General features: G+C 33.1%; 2 protein-coding genes across 5 annotated transcripts in view; both read left to right on the top strand.

The window, feature by feature from the left end:
- Nucleotides 1-19,425, top strand: part of LOC136038849 (zinc finger protein OZF-like) — a 135,525-nt gene that overhangs the window by 36,174 nt on the left and 79,926 nt on the right. For 3 of the 4 annotated variants that reach the window (XM_065722292.1, XM_065722291.1, XM_065722293.1), the window contains one exon: nucleotides 1,777-3,718. In XM_065722292.1, the coding sequence (XP_065578364.1) occupies nucleotides 1,777-3,131 (1,355 nt within the window). In that variant the 3' untranslated portion in view covers nucleotides 3,132-3,718. Of the gene's footprint in view, nucleotides 1-1,776; nucleotides 3,719-19,425 lie in introns of those variants that run through there. The other variant, XR_010620327.1, reaches the window with a different exon arrangement.
- LOC136038423 (zinc finger BED domain-containing protein 5-like) lies at nucleotides 16,145-16,579 on the top strand. The gene has a single exon (XM_065721497.1). The coding sequence runs from the start codon at nucleotides 16,145-16,147 to the stop codon at nucleotides 16,577-16,579; it is 435 nt and encodes a 144-aa protein (XP_065577569.1).

The following is a 19,425-nucleotide window of genomic DNA, read 5'->3' as shown; positions in this document are numbered from 1 at the left end:
AAAATGTTCTGCTCTTTGAAGAGCAGATAATTCCTCTTCAAATGCTAATACAGTATTAAAATCTTGTCATATTAATACTACTACTATTAACAACTCACTGTGGTACACGAGGCCAACAGCTACGCATGCTTTTCCATTTAAATATATCTAAAGCCTCTCTTTACACCAACCCAAGAAGTTCCCATTTCCCCAAAGTATTTCCAAACGACATCTTCCAACCCCAATTGGGGACAACCTGCTTTTTGTTTGACCCTAAACGGTTGTCTGACGAGGATAACCTTGGGCAATCAAACATCCTTTTTCGCAGAACATGTCCTAATCATCTCAACATTTCTCTCATTGCAACCTTAGATAGCGACATTGACCCAATTTTTCGTTCAACCTACTGTTTGACATATGGTCAATCAGTAAGATAACCAAAAGAATCCGTTCGCTGGATTTGCTGTGGAAAAATTCTCGAATCCTCTAGAATATCTAGAAACATCTAGTATAAGTATAAAAAACTATAAAAAACTAAGTATATAGTATAAAAAACTAGAAACATCTAGAATATCCTCCTCCGTTTTTTGAAGCTTCTACGCTTCACAACCATTCCTAACCTCTGCCATCACTGTAGTTTTCAATATTAGAATTTGATAACCAGATTTATTTTCTAATCTTCCCAACTATTTTTAACGGTAAAACAATACCCCGGGCCTTGATTATTTTTCTTTTAACATCTTCACTGCACCCCCGTCTTTATAAATAATAGTATATAGGTAAGTGTAGCTGCCAGCTTGATTGATCTTCTCGTTATCCAACATCACTTTTTCACCTTCACTAATTCCTTGTCTTTGCGACTTTGTCTTCTCAATATCAATTTTATAATCTATTCTTCCTCATTAGAATTTTTGCACCTTAAACTCGGTAAACCTATAAAACTTCATTCATTCTGATAACATTCTCAACTAGAATACATAAATCATCAGAATAATTTAATCCTAGAAGAATTTACTTCCCCAATTAAATCCGTATTCTCCCTTGCCTTTGCTATGTTTATTTTATAATAGTGCTCTCAATATGTTATCAATCTGATACCGTTAATGGAACATGAAGCCAATGTTTTTGCAATTTCTTCTAGTATATCTGCAGATTGTAAACCTCATTCTGGCCATCCTATCCTGGAGTCGAATATTGACTGGGGCAAAGGCATGATTCGTGTATTCTAAGAGTTACATCTAATTTAACATTTAATAACATTCACTAATTTAACATTACTAAATTTACTTCTAAGATTTACATAGTGTATCCTAAGATTATCAGAAATTATTCAAGTTGATATACGGTAATTATTCCATGTGAATAGACTGTGTTTATTGATAAAAGTAGAGAGTTGTGATTGTCCATGAATAGTATATAGAAATGCCTAAAAGACGAACCCACTCTTAAGCAGAAAGAGTTTAAATTTGAATAATTGGATATGGAATCATTAAATTTGAATAATTAGGTTATTAAATAACCTAAAGAGTTTAAATTTGAATCGGTTTTGTGCTTGACAAATTATTCTTGAAAAGTTAAAACTAAAAGTTAAACTTCAGCGTTAAGAATAATTACAAAATATGGTTCGGCTTTTTTTTAGTATCAGAGAAATAATGAATTCGTAGAGGAATCAGAAAAACGTTTCCAAATTTGCAGTTATAAACTAATTAAATACTGAAGAATCATTAAAAATTATTTATATTATTGTGTAAAGGAAAAAATGTTAAAAGTGGGATGATTAATTTTTCTCTTTTGCAGCGATCTATGATAACAATGTTAAGCAGAATTATGTGGAATGTGGAACATCTAGCATGCCTGGTCTGACAAGAATATGTCAAAAAACAGAAACGAATCTTAATTGTCAACGTGATATCCGAATTAACATAAGTGTATTTGCTGAAGATAATGTAGCGAAACATAAGGATATTCATAATGAAGAAAAATCTTTCAAGTGTGACGTATGTGAGAAAACATTCGGCCAAAAATCTACCCTATCTGATCATCGGAAGACTCATACTGGAAAAAAACCTTTCGAATGCGAAATATGTGGGAAAACATTCAGAGTCAAATTCACCCTATCAGCTCATCGAAGAACTCATACTGGAGAAAAACCTTTCGAGTGTGGGGTATGTAAGAAACATTTTACTTCAAGTTCCTCTTTAAACTTACATCAAAAAACTCATACTGGAGAAAAACCTTTCAAATGCGAAATATGTGGGAAAACTTTCAGAGTCAAATTCACCCTATCAGCTCATCAAAGAACTCATACTGGAGAAAAACCTTTCGAGTGTGGGGTATGTAAGAAACATTTTACTTCAAGTTCCTCTTTAAACTTACATCAAAAAACTCATACTGGAGAAAAACCTTTCAAATGCGAAATATGTGGGAAAACTTTCAGAGTCAAATTCACCCTATCAGCTCATCAAAGAATTCATACTGGAGAAAAACCTTTCGAGTGTGGGGTATGTAAGAAACATTTTACTTCAAGTTCCTCTTTAAACTTACATCAAAAAACTCATACTGGAGAAAAACCTTTCAAATGCGATATATGTGAGAGAATATTCAGACAGAAATCTGTCCTATCAGCTCATCAAAGAACTCATACTGGAGAAAAACCTTTCAAATGCGAAATATGTGGGAAAACTTTCAGAGTCAAATTCACCCTATCAGCTCATCAAAGAACTCATACTGGAGAAAAACCTTTCGAGTGTGGGGTATGTAAGAAACATTTTACTTCAAGTTCCTCTTTAAACTTACATCATAAAACTCATACTGGAGAAAAACCTTTCAAATGCGATATATGTGAGAGAATATTCAGACAGAAATCTGTCCTATCAGGTCATCAAAGAACTCATACCGGAGAAAAACCTTTCGAATGTTACATATGTAAAAAACGCTTTACTTGTAATTCCAATTTATCTAAACATCTAATTACTCATATTGAAGAAAAACCTTACCAATATGCCATATGTGAGAAAACTTTCAGGCAAAATTCCACCCTCTCTGATCATCAAAGAACTCATACTGGAGAAAAGCCTTTTGAATGCGATATGTGTGAGAAAAGATTCAACCATAAATGTTCCCTATCAGCTCATCGAAGAACTCATACTTGAGAAAAACCTTTCGAGTGTGATGTATGTAAGAAACGTTTTACTTCAAGTTCCGATTTAAATAAACATCAAAGAACTCATATTGGTGGAAGACCTTGCAAATGTGGTATACGTAAAAAGTGTTTTACTTCTAGTTCTGATTTAAATAATCATCGAAGAACTCATACTGGAGAAAAAACATCTCAAGTATCTATTCATCAAAGAACTTATACTATAGAACAACCTTTCGAACGTGTTAACGACGAGAAAACATTCCTTCCAAAATCTACTCAAGCTTATCATGATCAATATTATTTTGGAGTTAAATCTTTTGAATATAATAAATATAAGGAAGATTTACCTTTAGCTCCATTTAGAATTCATACGTTTTAAAAATTGATTGAATATGATTTTTATATGTGAGAAACGTTTTACTGCAAACTGTAATTTATCTTGTAGTGAAAAAGTCACAGCTTAGTTGTATGAGTTTGTTCTATGTATTTTAAGTGTTGATTTTGTGTTTTAATCTATTTGATTACTTGCTGTTTACTGTGAAATTAACTAAAAGTGTAAATTTTAATCCTTAGTAAATTAAAAAAAATATATTTTATGTTCGTACGCAATCGTGTCTTGGTTGTTTATTAGCGCTCTATTACAGAAGCTGGTTTTTATTTCATTATTAATTTATGAATTAGTTTTATTGATAAAAACCCAAAACATAGATTAAGGAAATAGTATAAATAATTTTTCTATAATAGAATAAAAACTAAAAAAAAAACAGATGAATTATTATATATGGTAAGAAAAATATGAATAACAGCCCCCAGGCTGCTATTCATTTTTATGGCACTTGGTATTGACCAAGTGACATATAGCGATCGCAAATTCTGTTGGTCGGTCTGTCTTTCGGTCAGTTTGTCCTGATTTGCTAGTTTAGGCACTGCCAGATAAGCTAGGACGATAAAATTTGGATATCTTATTTAAAATCCCGACCGGATCTAGTGTCATTGGGGGGAGTTTTTTTTTGGGGGGGGGGTGGAAATCTTGGAAAACGTTTAGAGTGGAGAGATCAGGATGAAACTTGGTGGGAAGAATAAGCACAATTTCAGGATACGTGACTGACATAACTGGACCTGATTGGCTCTCTTGGGGGGGGGGGGGGGTAATTGAGAAAAATTAGAAAATATGAGGCATTTGTAACTTACGAACAGGTAATTAGATCTTAGTAAAATTTGACATTTAGAAGGATCTTGTGCTTCAGAGTTTTTATTTTAAATAAGGAAACTGAAAATGTTGAAAAACGTGAAAATTGAGGTTTCTTTATCTTACGAATTGGTGATCGGATCTTAATGAAACTTGATATATAGAAAGATATTATGTCACAGATACTCCATTTCTATTTTGAATTGGATCCAGGGACATAAGTGGTTGTAGGGGAGAAACAGAAATCTTGGAAACCGGAAATGTTGGAAAACACTTCGAGGGGAGAGATCAGGATGAAACTTGATGGGAAGAATAAGTACAAGTTCTAGATACGTGATTGACATAATTGGAACAGATCCACTCTCTTTGGGGGAGTTGGGGGATGTTAATTCGGAAAAATTAGAAAAATTGAGGTGTTTTAACTTAAGAACGGGTGACCAGATCTTAATGAAATTTGATATTTAGAAGCAACTCATGTCTTAGAGCTCTTGTTTTGAATCCTGACTAGATCTGGTGACATTGTGGGGAGTTGGAGGGGGAACCAGAAGTCTTGGAAAACACTTAGAGTTGAGAGATCGGGATGAAATCTGGTGGGTAGAATAAGCAAATATTGTAGATACGTGATTGACTTAACCGGACTGGGTCGGCTCTCTTTGCGGGAGTTAGGGGGAGGGGTCCAGTGCATTGGCAAGTTTGGTGCTTCTGGATGTGCTAGGACGATGAAAATTGTTAGACGTGTCAGGAACCTGCACAAATTAACTTGATAAAGTTGTTTAACCTATTTGACCATCTGGGGGGGGGGGGGGTTGAAAGGAGAGGAAAAATAGAAAAAATTATGTATTTTTTACTTACGAGTGGGTGATCGGATCTTTATGAATTTTGATATTTAGAAGGACCTTATGTTTCAGACCTCTTTTGATAAATCCCGACCGGCATTAAGCCTCTGATTTTCCTTTTAAATCAATCTATTGATTCTTAGAATTTTGTTAAAGCTCATGCCATATGAGCTCTTGGCTCTTCCAACTTCGTCATAAGTGCTATATGAGCTCTTAGCTCTTGTTTTGTTTATTTCAAAAAATTCTTTACGTTTTCCAAAAGATACATTAAAAGATTTTAAAAAATGAATAACAGCCCACGGGCTGTTATTTAAAAAAAAATCCTTTAAGGTTTTTAATAGATAACTCTAGAGAATATACATAAAGTAAAATAAAATAATTTTTTCAAAACCCCTTCCCTATGCTGTTATCCATTTTATTTTTACTTATTTTTTGTTGGTAATCTCGTATGAGCCAGGATTCTGAGGCAAACCCCACGGAGTCTTTTGTGAGGGAAACTCCTCTGCTTCTTATTCCTTGACTTGGGGTCCCTGGCCCGATCGTATTGACATTATCACTGCTACACAAGGTAACAGTGAGAGTCGAACTGTTGGATTGTAGCCGATGATCCGTCAATCACTTTGCCAACTCGGCCATGCTGGCTTGAAAGGAGATTTATATAATATTTTTTTGTTCCATTTGACAGGCTTCTGACGCGTGTCTGGATTTCTTCCTATAATTCCAAATGAAGGATTCTTGGGAAGAAAGCTAGAGGTAATTAAACTAAAATTAATTTCGACCTGGAAATTTGTTTAATAAAATTAGCAACTAATAAATGGAAAAACTTCTAAGTGAAATGAAAATGGAAAATAAATATAATCGAACTATTAGAAAAGAAGATTTAGACACTGGAATGGAATACACGATTACAGGAATGAAATGCATTAAATTGAATACGGAAAGAAATTCTTTATCATTAGTGATTTTAATGGTTGATCTATTTGTACCTAGGCGTGTTGATTCTAAAGCAGTCGACTTTGAAAAGAAATTTAAAGAATTAGATAAAGGTATGATTTTGAAGATTATTGAAAGATGATAAAAATTATTTAGATATTGATAACTAGGTATCCATCAATAGTATTGGAAAAATCGAATATGATTAAACTCTTATTTCACAAGACCTGTTTTGATATTAAAGCACAGGATGGGAAATTGTAATAATGTCAGAAATTTTAATTCAAAATGGTCTGAACTCAATCAAAATGGAATAAATTGATTGGGTGATCTAGATGGGGTCTAGAACCCGCGTTCACATTGTGAAAAAATATAAAATGAGATCAAATTTGATTTCCAAGAACCTGTTTTTACTTTGAATTTAGGGTTAAAAAATGATCAAAATGTGCAATATTTGGTGTTAAAATGATGTAAAACGGACTCCAAATGATGTAAATTGAATGGGTGATCTTTGTGAGGCATAATTGGCAATTACTACTACCCCCATAATGGCATATAATTACAGAATATTGGCATATGCTACTCCCGATTTATAAAACAGTTCTGAATTTCGTCGAGATCATTAAAAAAATATCGTCAATCGTCTCCTCTTTAGTAGGAAAATCGAAAGAACTAAACAAATATCAAATTACTGAAGGACGTAATTTTTGTAATAAAAGAATTTAAGTTACACTCAAAAATGAATTGCATAAAATTCAAAATGTAAAATTAAAAGATCTACTGAAATTGGTACCGAAAAAAGCTACTTGTGTCTGGCCCATAGTAGCTAAAGAAGTGAGTAAAGTATATAGTTTCCAATCAGCCGTATTTTTACTTAAATAAAATAAACATTGTAGGTTCATACATTTTGGCTATTTTTGGCATAATACTTCAAAATTCCTGTTTTAATTTAACTATCTAAGGAAGAGTCACTGAAGTGCTTGGAAATTGATTTGAGCTTGAAGCGGTTTGAATTTCGTCGAGATCATAAAAAAAAAAAAAAATTCTCAATCGTCTCGTTCTCTATAGCAGGAAAATCAAAAGAACTAAATAATAACAATAATCAATTATTAAATAACGGAAGGACTTCATTATTTATTAATAAAAAAAATTAATACTTGTGTCAGACCCTTAGCAGCCAAAGAAGTCAGTAATTTACGTAGTTTCCTATCAGCCTCATTTTCACAAGGATGACTTTAAATAAAATAAAACATTGACAGTTCATAAGTTTTGGCTCTTTTGGGCATAATGCTTCAAACTTCCAGTTTAAAATTAACTACCTAAGGAAGAGTTATTGAAGGGCCTGAAAATTGATTTGAGCTTGAAAAATGTTATAGTTTCTGGTACCAATTTACAAAAGCGGTTTTGAATTTCGTCGGGACCATTAAAAAAAACCTTAATCGCCTCCTTTTCTATCGCAGAAAAATCAAAAGAAGTAAATAATAACAATAATCAATTATTCAATATCGTAGGGACTTCATAATTTATTAATAAAAGAATTAAAGGTACAACTAAAAAAATTAACTACATGAAATTTAATATTAAAAAATCTGCTGAAATCAGTGCCGAAAAAGTTACTTCTGTCTGGCCCTTAGCAGCCGAAGAAGTGAGTAATTTATATAGTTTCCAATCATCCTCGTTTTCACAATTTCAACCTCTCGAAACTTCATTTCAGTCTCTCGAAAGTGATATAAGTCTGAAAACATTCAACTAAAATTCTAACCTGTCTGTTCATCGGAGAATTCATACCGGTGAAAATTTTCGAATATGATTCAAGTAAGGTACATTCTACTCCAAGCTCCACTTACCCTAGCCGTCAAAGAAATCATACCGGATAAAAACCTTACAAATGTAATATAAGTTAGAAAACATTCAACCACAATTCCACCCTGTCTGTTCATCAAAGAACTCTAACTGGTGAAAAGTTTTTAGTGTGTTCAATGTTTGAAACATTTGACTTCAAGTTCCACTTTGTCTAGTCATCCAAGAAATCATTCTGGGTAAAACTTTAGAAATATGATATATTTGAGAAAATATTCTGCTCTGAATGCATCCTGTCTTGTCATAAAAGTACTCTTACTAGAGAAGACACTGTAATTTGGTGTTTGTGACAAAACTTTCAAAAAAAAAATCCAACCTATGTGAACATTAAAAATCTAATATAAAATCTATATAAAAATGTTTCAAGTTTGATTTTGAGCAAATATTTACATTTGAATGTAATTTAGCTTCTACAATATAAAATATATTGAACTTGACATTTGAGAAACGTTTCAATCCAAACTCTATTTTTATCTTGTCTTCGAAGAGCTCATATTGAGGGGAAACTTTATGTAGTATGTAAGGTTTGTGTTTGTATACGTTTGTGTTTGTGGTAAAACCTTTGTCAACAATGCATATAACTGCTTTATTAAATGTCAAAATAGACTAAGCATTTTTTTCAACAAACATAAAGATCAGTATAATTTTGAAAATCTTTTGAGAAAACATCTTTGAAAATTGTTTGTTTCTTAAAACTAAACTTGGTGTTGTGATCTTTAAACTGTATTTATAAAGCATTTGAAAAAGCTTACCTGAGTGTCACTCCTCTGAAATTGTACCTAGGAAATATGGGGTTTGTAATTGAATTTGACAGTATGTTTAAGGCTAGATGAGCTCTAAAAGCAATGGTCTTTAAAGTATTTTCTTCCTCGATTTTGTTTTTTAACTTTTATTTTGGTTTCAAGTGTTGTTTTCTTTCCGGTATCGTTGCAATGATTTGCCTTTGACAAGTTTAATTAATATATATTGGTTTTGTGTTATTGTTTTATTTAACACTTGTTGTTGTGAAATTTAATATAAATATCAATCGTATGTAAATAAAAAAATGTATACTAAAGTGAATGAACTCACTGAAAGCAATTTTGTAATTATATTCAAACGTTTATATTTAATATACTTTGGCATTACATTTATTGTAGTCGAATTATTTAAGTTTTGACGTTCTATGGAAAAAGGAGATTTTGTTTTTAGTTGGTTATCATAAAACATTTGATCCAAAACAGTTTTTCGAAAAAAGAATTTTCTCGGACATGTGTAAGTATACATAATTCGAAACATATCAAAGTAGACACCACTTTTTATTCCTATTTTCTGGAAATAATTCTTTTAATCGAACTTCTTTTTCATTTACATAAATGAATAAATGAATATATTAATGGAAAGACGGGTATAATAGTTAAATAAAGCAGTGGACAACAACTCTCTGCGTACTTGGAGAGTTACCTATGTGAAAAACCAGTTTCAGATTATATTTAACTAACATATTTGAACTGGATGTCTATGACAGTATTATAACACATTGTTATTAATTAAGTTGAAATAATACATGTAATTAACAAATTAAGTTGTTAAAATTTACATAAATGAATAAATGAAAATGTTAATAGAAAGACGGGTATAATAGTTAAATAAAGCAGTGGACAACAACTATCTGCGTACTTGGAGAGTTACCTATGTGAAAAACCAGTTTCAGATTATATTTAACTAACATATTTGAACTGGATGTCTATGACAGTATTATAACACATTGTTATTAATTAAGTTGAAATAATACATGTAATTAACAAATGAAGTTGTTAAAATTTACATAAATGAATAAATGAAAATGTTAATAGCAAGACGGGTACAATAGTTAAATAAAGCAGTGGACAACAACTATCTGCGTACTTGGAGAGTTACCTATGTGAAAAACCAGTTTCAGATTATATTTAACTAACATATTTGAACTGGATGTCTATTACAGTGTTATAACACATTGTTATTAATTAAGCTGAAATAACACATTGTTATCTATTGACTATTTTGTGGTTTACTGGATAGCAGCTTTGGATGTACGGCAGAAATTTTTAGCAGGTGTGAAAATCGACACTTGACTTGATTATTATTTTTTTTTGCTAAGTTAGCCAGTTCTGAAATTTGAAATGAGCAATTTCAAGAAAGGGGACTTGTTGTTGGCAAAATTCACAAATTAACTGCTTTGGCCAGTAAGAATTGTAGACGTTGATACCCAATCAGAAAAAATACCAAACTTTCTAGTTTTTTTTTATGGATCCCATAATCTCCAGGCAGTCTTAGAAGTGAATTTAGTTCTCTATAGGGAAAAGTCTAAAGAAGCATCATAGAAAACAGAATGGAGCGTTAACAATGCATTTCAGGAGCTGGAGATTTTCCTGGATATCTACTTACAGTATTCAAAAAAAGCTCCCTCCGCCCCAGCTGGCTCAAATTCTGAAAAATCATCGGTAGCTGTTCTTGTTGAAAAGTTAGTTTCTACGGAACAAAAGTTAGCACAGACAAAGCAAAATATGCTTAAGGACATCGGAAAATTGGTCACAGAATAGGTAGCACAAAAAATAGTATCAACCCAGGTACTGCTGAATAGATAACATCCCAAGTTTATGATGGAATATCAGTCGAATACAATGGAAAATTTGATAATATTGGCAAAGTACTTAAGGGGTTAAGAGCTCAAATAGAGTCACCTGAAAATCGTATTGCAAAAATGGAAGATAGACTTTACGAATATCAACAAGAAACTCAGCTTGATTCCCTTGTATTCGTAGGGGTCAACCAGGCCCCTTGTGTTGACTTTAAAGTAACGATGCACAATATAATAAATGACAAGATGGGGTTTAGTGCTTATATGAGTGATCAAATTCTTTCTGTACAATGTTTTCGTTTACCAAACCCTACAGCTCAAATTACAGATGAAAGTCGAGTTGCCCCTGTGATTGTCAAATTTTCTAACAAAGATGTTGCGCATACTGTCTTTAAAGCGAAGTCTAATATAGTGAAATCTGTTGTTTTTGTGAATGAATATCTCACGAAGCAGCGCAAGATTCTCCTGGACAGTGCTAGAGATAATTATGGAGCAAAGAACGTTTGGTTGGACTTAGGCCGTATTTTTGCTCGTCTACCAGGTGAAGCCACTTCTAGGAGGCTTCGGAAAGTTGAACACACCTTCTAGATTAGTGTCTTATTTTATTTATTGATTGTAGTACTTATTTGTTTATTGTTTTGTCTTCGTTGTTTGATCTTTTTTTGTGAATTATCTTGCTTGTTTTCTTTTACCGTTGTTTTGTTTCAGATTTGTCTCGTTGTTTACTCCCCCCCCCTCCTATGGAGAACCCGATTTTTTTTTATTATTATTATTATTATTATTATTATTTAGGCTGTCCCGTATTGCGAACCAATTTATTCATATAGGTTAACTTTGTGTTTATAGTGATTTGCAAACTGATTATTTCCGTATTATGTCAGATCAGTTGAATGGCATGAATTGGTTGCGTCAGTTTCAATCTGACCCTTTTTGACTGAAAGATATACTTCGCGATGGAATAGCAAATGATTATTTTGCAATTGATTTTGATTGTCATAGATCAAGTAAATATATTCCAGTTACGATGTCGTCATGGTAAAAAAGTGAGAATATTCTTAGTGTATGCCATTGGAAGTGTCATCTAACCTCAAGTTATTATGATATCTTGCATTTGCTAGATCTGCCTAATAGCTATTTTGATGTTATCAGTTTTTGCGAGACTTTTTTGACATCTGAGCATTTTCTGCCTTCTGTTCAATTCCCGGGTTACCAATTAGTTGTAAAAACTGTCAGCTGATGGCTAGAGGGATCTAATATTCCTGGTGAAAAATGGGATACTTGCCGTTAAAGGGGGGATGTTGATGTTTGGATAGGGGGTAAGGTTGAATTGCTTACTCTGGAACTGGCTATTAATTCAAAAAAAATTTTGTAAGTGAGGTTTATAAAGCACCAAGTGCTCATTTGGAGGATTTCATGGAAGGATTTGCGATATTAATGAGAGCTGCGGCATCTAGCCAGTTGGATTTTATTTGTATGGAAGATTTTAATTTTGATTCGTATGATTCACGTGCTATTAATCTTGATTTTTTAAATTTGAGGGTTTCAAATTATTTATTTCCCCTTGTTGGGGTTCCGACACGTATGACTAGTCATTCAGCAACTATAATTGATAACATTTTTGTTAGTTAGAAGTACCTGAAATCTAGTGCTGCTGATGTTCTGGTATTCCCGTGTTCGGATCAACTCCCAGTTGTAGCTTCTGTGCCACTAGTAAATGCCAAAGAGAAAAAGGTAGAAAGAAAGCAAATGCGGCAATTAAGGAAGCAAAATATTGAAACCCTTGCTGAGGAACTTCGTGTCATGGAAACCAGTTTTTGATGAGACAGTCGATGCTTCCCATGCATTTGATATTTTTATGAATATTCTCCAGCCCATATATGATAAAACATGTCCACTAAAAATGTTGAAAAATACAAGGGAATTACCAAGAAAGTCTTGGGTTACACCGGAACTTGTTGAGACGATTAAGTAGAGGAATCTACTGTATCAGTCGTTTTAGATTGCCGAAGTGCTGATATTTTTGAAGAGTTCAGAAAAGTAAGAAATCAAGTTAATACTTTACGAAGATCTTGTGTCAAGAATTATTATGAATTGAAACTTGGGGCAACAAAGGGGGACTCAGGGGGAACATGGAAGGTTTTGAGAGAAGTTTTGGGGAGTGACAAAAAGAAAAATACGCCAACTTCACTAATTGTGGATGGAAAAGTCTACGAAGGTAAACAGAGCATTGTGAATCACTTCGGTGCCTACTTATCGACGATTGGTAAAGTGGTTCAAAAGGAAGACTAGCCACTGAGTCAAGGAACAAGTGAGGAAGCTTTCATTGATGATAGAGGCCTGGGACTAATAATAGAGACCGAAGAAATGAATATACAGGAGTTGAAAGAAATTGTAAATAGTATTAAGTCAAACTCTTCAGGTAGTGACGGTATAAGCCTTAAGACCTTCAAGCTTATTATGGTTTATCTCCTCCCAGGCCTTGTTTATTTGATTAATTTATCACTGAAATCGGGAGAGCTCCCGTAAAAAATTTAAAGAGGCATGAGTGATTCCTCTACACAAAAGTGGCTCAAAGACTGACCTGACTAACCTGTCGGTTTTCTCGAAGTTGTACGAATAAGTTATGCATAAAAGGCTTTATGCACATTTAACAAAACATGGTTTTTAAGTGATAGTCTGTTTGTATTCAGAAAAGGACACTCTACTGTTCATGCTATGCAGCATTTTCTTGATTTTCTGAATGCATCAATTGAAAATGGTGAAATGATTTTATCGGTTTCTATAGATTAAAAAAAAAGTGTTTGAAACGGTTCAGTTTCAAATTTTAATTGATAAGCTAACGTCACTTGAGGTCAAAGGTAGTACTTTAAATTGGTTTGAATCTTATTTGATAGGGAGGTCGATACGTGTATGTTTTGATGATGTTATATCTCCTAAATTTTTTATAAGTTGTGGTGTCCCGCAAGGTTCTGTTTTGGGTCCCTTATTATATCTTGTGTGTGTAGATACTATGCGGTATTATGTTCCAGGTGTTGTTAATACTTCTTTCGCTGATAACACGGTATTGTCAGCTGCAACAAGAAATGCTGATGATCTCGTGGAGAAAGTTAATCAAGCTTTAAGTCGTCTTTTAATTTTTACAAAGATTAGCCATTTATCAGTGACTGTTTTAAAAAATCATTTTATATTGTTTAGTAGGAAAGGAAGTTCAGTTGATTTAAATGGAAAAATATTTCTTTGTAATAGGCCATTGAAACAAGTAACTGTGGTGAGATACCTCGGTGTCCATCTTGATTAAAATCTGAGTTGGAAAGCACATGGTGATCAGGTGGCAGCTAAGGTATTTTAGAGGGCTTGGTCTGATTTGGCGTGTGAGAAATCAGTTACCTTGTTCTGCCCTTTTAACTCTTTATCATTCTATTGTCAAGCTTTATGTTTCTTATGGTTGTGTTGTATGGGCTAGTGGATTTTATACAAATTATAAACGTGTTCAGGTTTTACCAAACAAAGTTATTAGACAATTAGGAAATTATGTCCATGATGAAAATGATAGTTAATTGTTATAGGAAACTCATGATTCTTAATGTTAGTTAACTTCATGATTATCAGGTTGCTATTTTTGTATTTCAGAGTATTTATGGTTTGTCCCCTGAAAATGTTTACAATGGATTCTTCATACCACAGTTATGAGACTAGAAATATGGATAATCTGGTATATGAGTGTCGCAGCTCTCAGAGGGGAAGTTATAATCCCAAGTTTGCTGGACTAGTAATGTGGGACTACTACTGATACAGTTAATTCTTTATTATTCTTAACTCTTTAAGTTAACTCTTAATTATTCTTTAACTCTTTTATTATTCTAGTGTCATTCCTTATGTTTCTTATGGTTGTGTGATATGGGCTGGTGGATTTTATACAAATTATAAACGTGTTCAGGTTTTACAAAACAAAGTTATTAGACAATTAGGAAATTATTTCCATGGTGAAAATGATATTGTTATAGGAAACTCATGATTCTAAATGTTTGTCAACTTCATGATTATCGGGTATTTACACCTTGGTATTTCTGCTCCGATTCCAATTTTTCTATTAGGTAGAGCCATAGTTTTGGCCACTCTCAGCACATGATGATTTTACAGCAATAGGTATTCAGTGACAACAGCTTTTCAGTCGTACCTAAGCCCGAGTTAATCCGCCATAGGTGATAAGGCAATTTATTTTTTGACTATATGTTATCAGAAACAAAATGGTACGTTGGTAGATGAAATTTTGGCCACTGCCGTTTCCAGACACAGTGGTTAGGATTCTTAAGTGGGGTATTAGGATTACTTGAACCAACGCGAAGTGCATTTGAAACCGGTAGTGGTTCTCAACCGGGGTCCACATGGACCCCTAGGGTTCCTTGTAATATTTCTGGGGGTCCACAGGCAAAACAAAACAAATTGGGGGTCCATAATGATATTTTAGGGACTATGAAGAAAGCCAAATCAGAACGCTTTTTATTTTTAAAAATTCAATTTCTACTGTAATTTACATTATTTTGAAAAATAAATATTAATAATTCTTTCATTATTTTGTTTATACTGTCTTTTGACTTATATATTCACCCATCAGTCAGTGGCAAGAATAAGCGAAGGTGAAAATCTTTTAACTTTTCTCATGAAGTAGGCGGTCAGCTTTGATCTTTATTTTTAAGCAGATATCTCCTTCCCAATGCCCGGTACCTAACCATATGTGTGTAACGACTTATCTATTACGCGTTGGTCAGTGGCAAAAGCAAAGATCATAATCTTTCAACATATCTTAGAAACCATGCGATTTCCGTATTAATTTCCGATGTTTACAGGATGTCGACGTGACCCAAGCAATTCACCTCAGTTTTACGTTCAACTTCATCCTGACAAGGTAAGGAATATCAAAAGTTTCTAATAAATACATTTTATCGTATTTTTTGTTTTTATTGTATTTCAGTAATAAAAAATGGCAAATTTTTCCCGTTTTGATATAAATTTAAAATATTAATTTATATCTTGGCAGTATCTGATCTAATTATCAGCTGACAAAGTTAAAATGTCAATGGTGACCCTAACGATAATAATGAATGATTTTTATAGTTTTTTTCTTACCTTTCATGTTGTATTAACTAAAAATTTCTATTTACCTCCAACATTTACCAAAACGCTGTGTTTTTAAATGTTTTTTTCCAAATGAATCTCTATGAATGAATTGCAATTTATTTAGTTAGATATTATGGACTGCAATAATTATATTCCCAACTATACATATATATATATGTACATTTTTATTTTTTACAGATATTCCATGGCTGACCCAAGTAAGAAGAAGTGCCGACAGTACTCCACTGAATATTTGGCTTACGGATTTATTCCAGCACCACAACATGAAACGAAACCAATGTGCCTCATATGTATGGATGTACTGTAAAATGATAGCATGAAACCAAGTAAACTAAAAATCCCTCTAGAAAAGAAGCGCATAGGAAAGAAAGATAAAACAGTAGAATACTTTAAAAAACTTCGTGATGATTTCCAAAAAAGAAAAACGGTGTGTCAAGTGTTTGATAACAAAGTGAGTAAAATGAGTGATGAGTTTCCTGGCATCATATGAAATAAGTAAAATAATTGCAAAGGCCGGAAAACCCCATAATATTGGTGAAACAGTAATTCTACCCGCAGTTTCTGCTATAATTTCGTCAGTTATGAAACAAAATGAAATTGAAATTACTAATTCCATCGCTTTAAGCAGCTCTTCTGTGTCACGACGCATTGATGAAATGGTAGAGGATGTAGAAAAACAATTGATTGCTCATTTGGAAGTGAAAAAGTTTGCCCTTCAACTTGATGAATCAACTTCAAGAGATAATGAGGCTATTTTATTAGCATATGTTAGATTTAACAATGAAGGACCCCAAGAGGAATGCTTTTTCCTAGAAGTCTTACGACAGACACAAAAGGTGAAACAATTTTTAAGGAAGTTGCTACTTATTTCCAGGAAAACAATATCCCACTCAAAAATATAATTGCTTGTCCTACTGATGGTTCACCATCTATGACAGGCAGATACAAAGGTTTTATTGCACATTTAAAAAAATCAATCCCAGAAGTATATTGTATTCACTGTGTGATACACCGTCAACACTTAGTTGCAAAGAAATTGTGTACACATCTGCATGATGCCCTTTCTGTTGTAATAAAAATAGTAAACCATATTAAATCAAATTCTCTCCTAGACCGCCTTTTTTGTGAATTCTGTAAGCAAAATGGAGAAGAGTTTGAGCGGCTTGTATTACATACAGAGGTGAGATGGCTATCAAAGGGGAATTGTCTTAAGTGTTTCATTGCACTTTGGGATTCTGTTGTTTCCTTTCTGGTTGACACACAACTTGGAGCAAAACTACTTGAAAATAAATGTGATGTGTTTTACTTATCAGATATATTTGAAAAACTTAATTCACTTAATAAACAGCTCCAAGGAAACGATTCTGATCTGATATCTAGTAAAATTGCTATTGCTGCTTTTCTGAGAAAACTACAGCTGTATAAGAATAGTATCAGGTGTCGTGCATTTGAACAGTTTCCTTGATTGGTCTGTGTTAGCAGCGATTTGCAAGATGAAGATCTTGAATTATATGGTGAATATTTGGAAAACATACATGAAGATATGCAAACTCGGTTTAGTGACCTACTCGGGATGGATATACCGATTCGGGTTTCAATTCCTTTCGAAGTTAATGTTGCCGAAATAGAATTATCTTTGCATGAGCCCCTCATCGAATTACAAAGTGATGAAATAATATGTGCAAAATTCAATGATGGAAAGTCCAATATATGGAAAACAAACGATGTTACTACAAAGTACCCTTTGCTCTGGGATAAAGCGTAGTTCTATGTTATTGCTTTTCCTACGTCTTATCTTGTTGAAGCGGGATTTAGTCGTGTTTCTCAAATGTTATCAAAAGATCGCAATAGACTTGACATTGTGAAAAGGAGTGATCTTCGACTATTATTAACATCGATAGAACCAAATATAAAGAAACTCGTCGAGAAGCATCAACCACAGGGATCTCATTGAATAAACATGCCTTTTCCTTTTTTTTTTAATCATACACTTAATTTTAACTCCTTTTTTTTATCCAGTTCACATAAATAATGTTGGAGTGAATTAAACTACCTGAGGAGCTCTACTCTCCATGAGCTTGAGTTGCTTGCCAAGAAACAATGTAATATTGTAGTTATTATCACAATAATAGTAATAATAACCATAATTATTATTATTATAGTAGAATATTTTATTACTAGTTTTCATTAAAAAATGGAGCTTAATCGTATACTATTTCTTTGATAATTAAAACCTTAAAATTTATATTAGTGAAGAATAGAAAATTGTTCTTATGTCCAATAGCTATGAAGGGGTCCACCAAGATAAAAAGAAGGGAAAAGGGGTCCATGGTTAAAAAAAAGGTTGAAAACCACTGCGGTAGATGGTCAAAAACGCTGACTGTATTATTAACATGGGAAAAAGGGTGGTTTGCACCTGGTTTCGTTTTTTTATTATTATTTCATTTTCTTCACATACAAAACCAAAACAAATCTTTAACAAAATGCTGCCGCACCAAGAAAAACCTTACAGTTTTGTAGACGTACGGCAATAACAAGTAAATATATACATTCCATTAAAAATCACAACATAATTATAATCAACTCAAACTTCAAATCAATCTCTCTTATTTGTAAAAACATCATATTTAGCAATAATCCTAATCGCTTTATTCTGAAGAACCTGCACTCGCTTATAATTAGTAACAATAATTGCTATTCCAGATAAAGCAGCCATAAGCTATATACGGGTAAAGTTATCAATAAAGTATAAGAAGAATCTTCTGTGGTAGGAAATGTTTAAAACGTCGAAGTATGCATACACTACGGGCAATCTTAGACTTCCCAAATAAATTCAAAGCAGTGTCACCAGCAAACGATATTGTGCAGGGTTCCTTCACGTAAAAACGTATGGAATGAATATATACTAAATATAACAATGGACCAAACACTGACCCTTGAGGTACTCTGCACCTAACCGAAAACGCCGAAGACATAATATTATGAATTACAACTCTAAGCGGTCTCCCTGTCAGGTAGCTTTTAAAGCATTCTAAATAATTTCCATGAATACCTAGTGATTCCAACCTTTTAATCAACACTGTAAAATCCACAGTATCAAACGCTTTACGGACATCAATAAAAATAAACATTGGTATATCCCCTCTCTCAAACACATTATTCACAAAATCAGCAAGATGTTGCAAAGTATGCGCTGTGGAATGCCCTTTATGGAAGCCAAACAGAGTTTCACTTAATAATTGATTATTTTGTAGGAAAGTATAAGTCCGACTGTGTACTACTTTCCCCAGTAGTTTGAAAATAAGGGAAGAATAAAATTCGGCTTCCAGTTTTCGATTTCATTTTTGCAACCCTCTTTATGAAGGGGTATTACTTTTGCTGTCTTTAGTTGCTCTGGAAATATTCCTTTTTCTAGTGACAGATTAATTATAAAAATTAGACAAGGAAGTATATATCCAGCAACAACTTTGAATGCACTAAGAGACAATCCATCAACTCCAGCAGAATTTGATTTCATATATTTAACAATTTTTACAAGCTCTGCACTAGTACAGGGTTCAAATTTAAAATCAAGTTGTTTACATCGGTCATCAGTTCCAGAATCATCAGGCTCTTTACATCTGTCTTTTACAGTGTTTTGAACATTTAAACCAATATTTAAAAAATCCCCAAATTTATATACAGTTCCCTCTTCATCATATCTATCACAACCATCAAGTTGGATTAGTTCATTTCCATTCTTTTCATT

The sequence above is a fragment of the Artemia franciscana genome, chromosome 18 (assembly GCF_032884065.1).
Source record: "Artemia franciscana chromosome 18, ASM3288406v1, whole genome shotgun sequence".
Lineage (NCBI taxonomy): Eukaryota > Metazoa > Arthropoda > Branchiopoda > Anostraca > Artemiidae > Artemia > Artemia franciscana.
This window is presented reverse-complemented; position numbering and strand designations above follow the sequence as displayed.

What these genes read in the sequence shown, in the direction of transcription:
- LOC136038423 (XM_065721497.1), top strand. Translation starts at nt 16,145, where the DNA reads ATGAGTTTCCTGGCATCATATGAAATAAGTAAAATAATTGCAAAGGCC.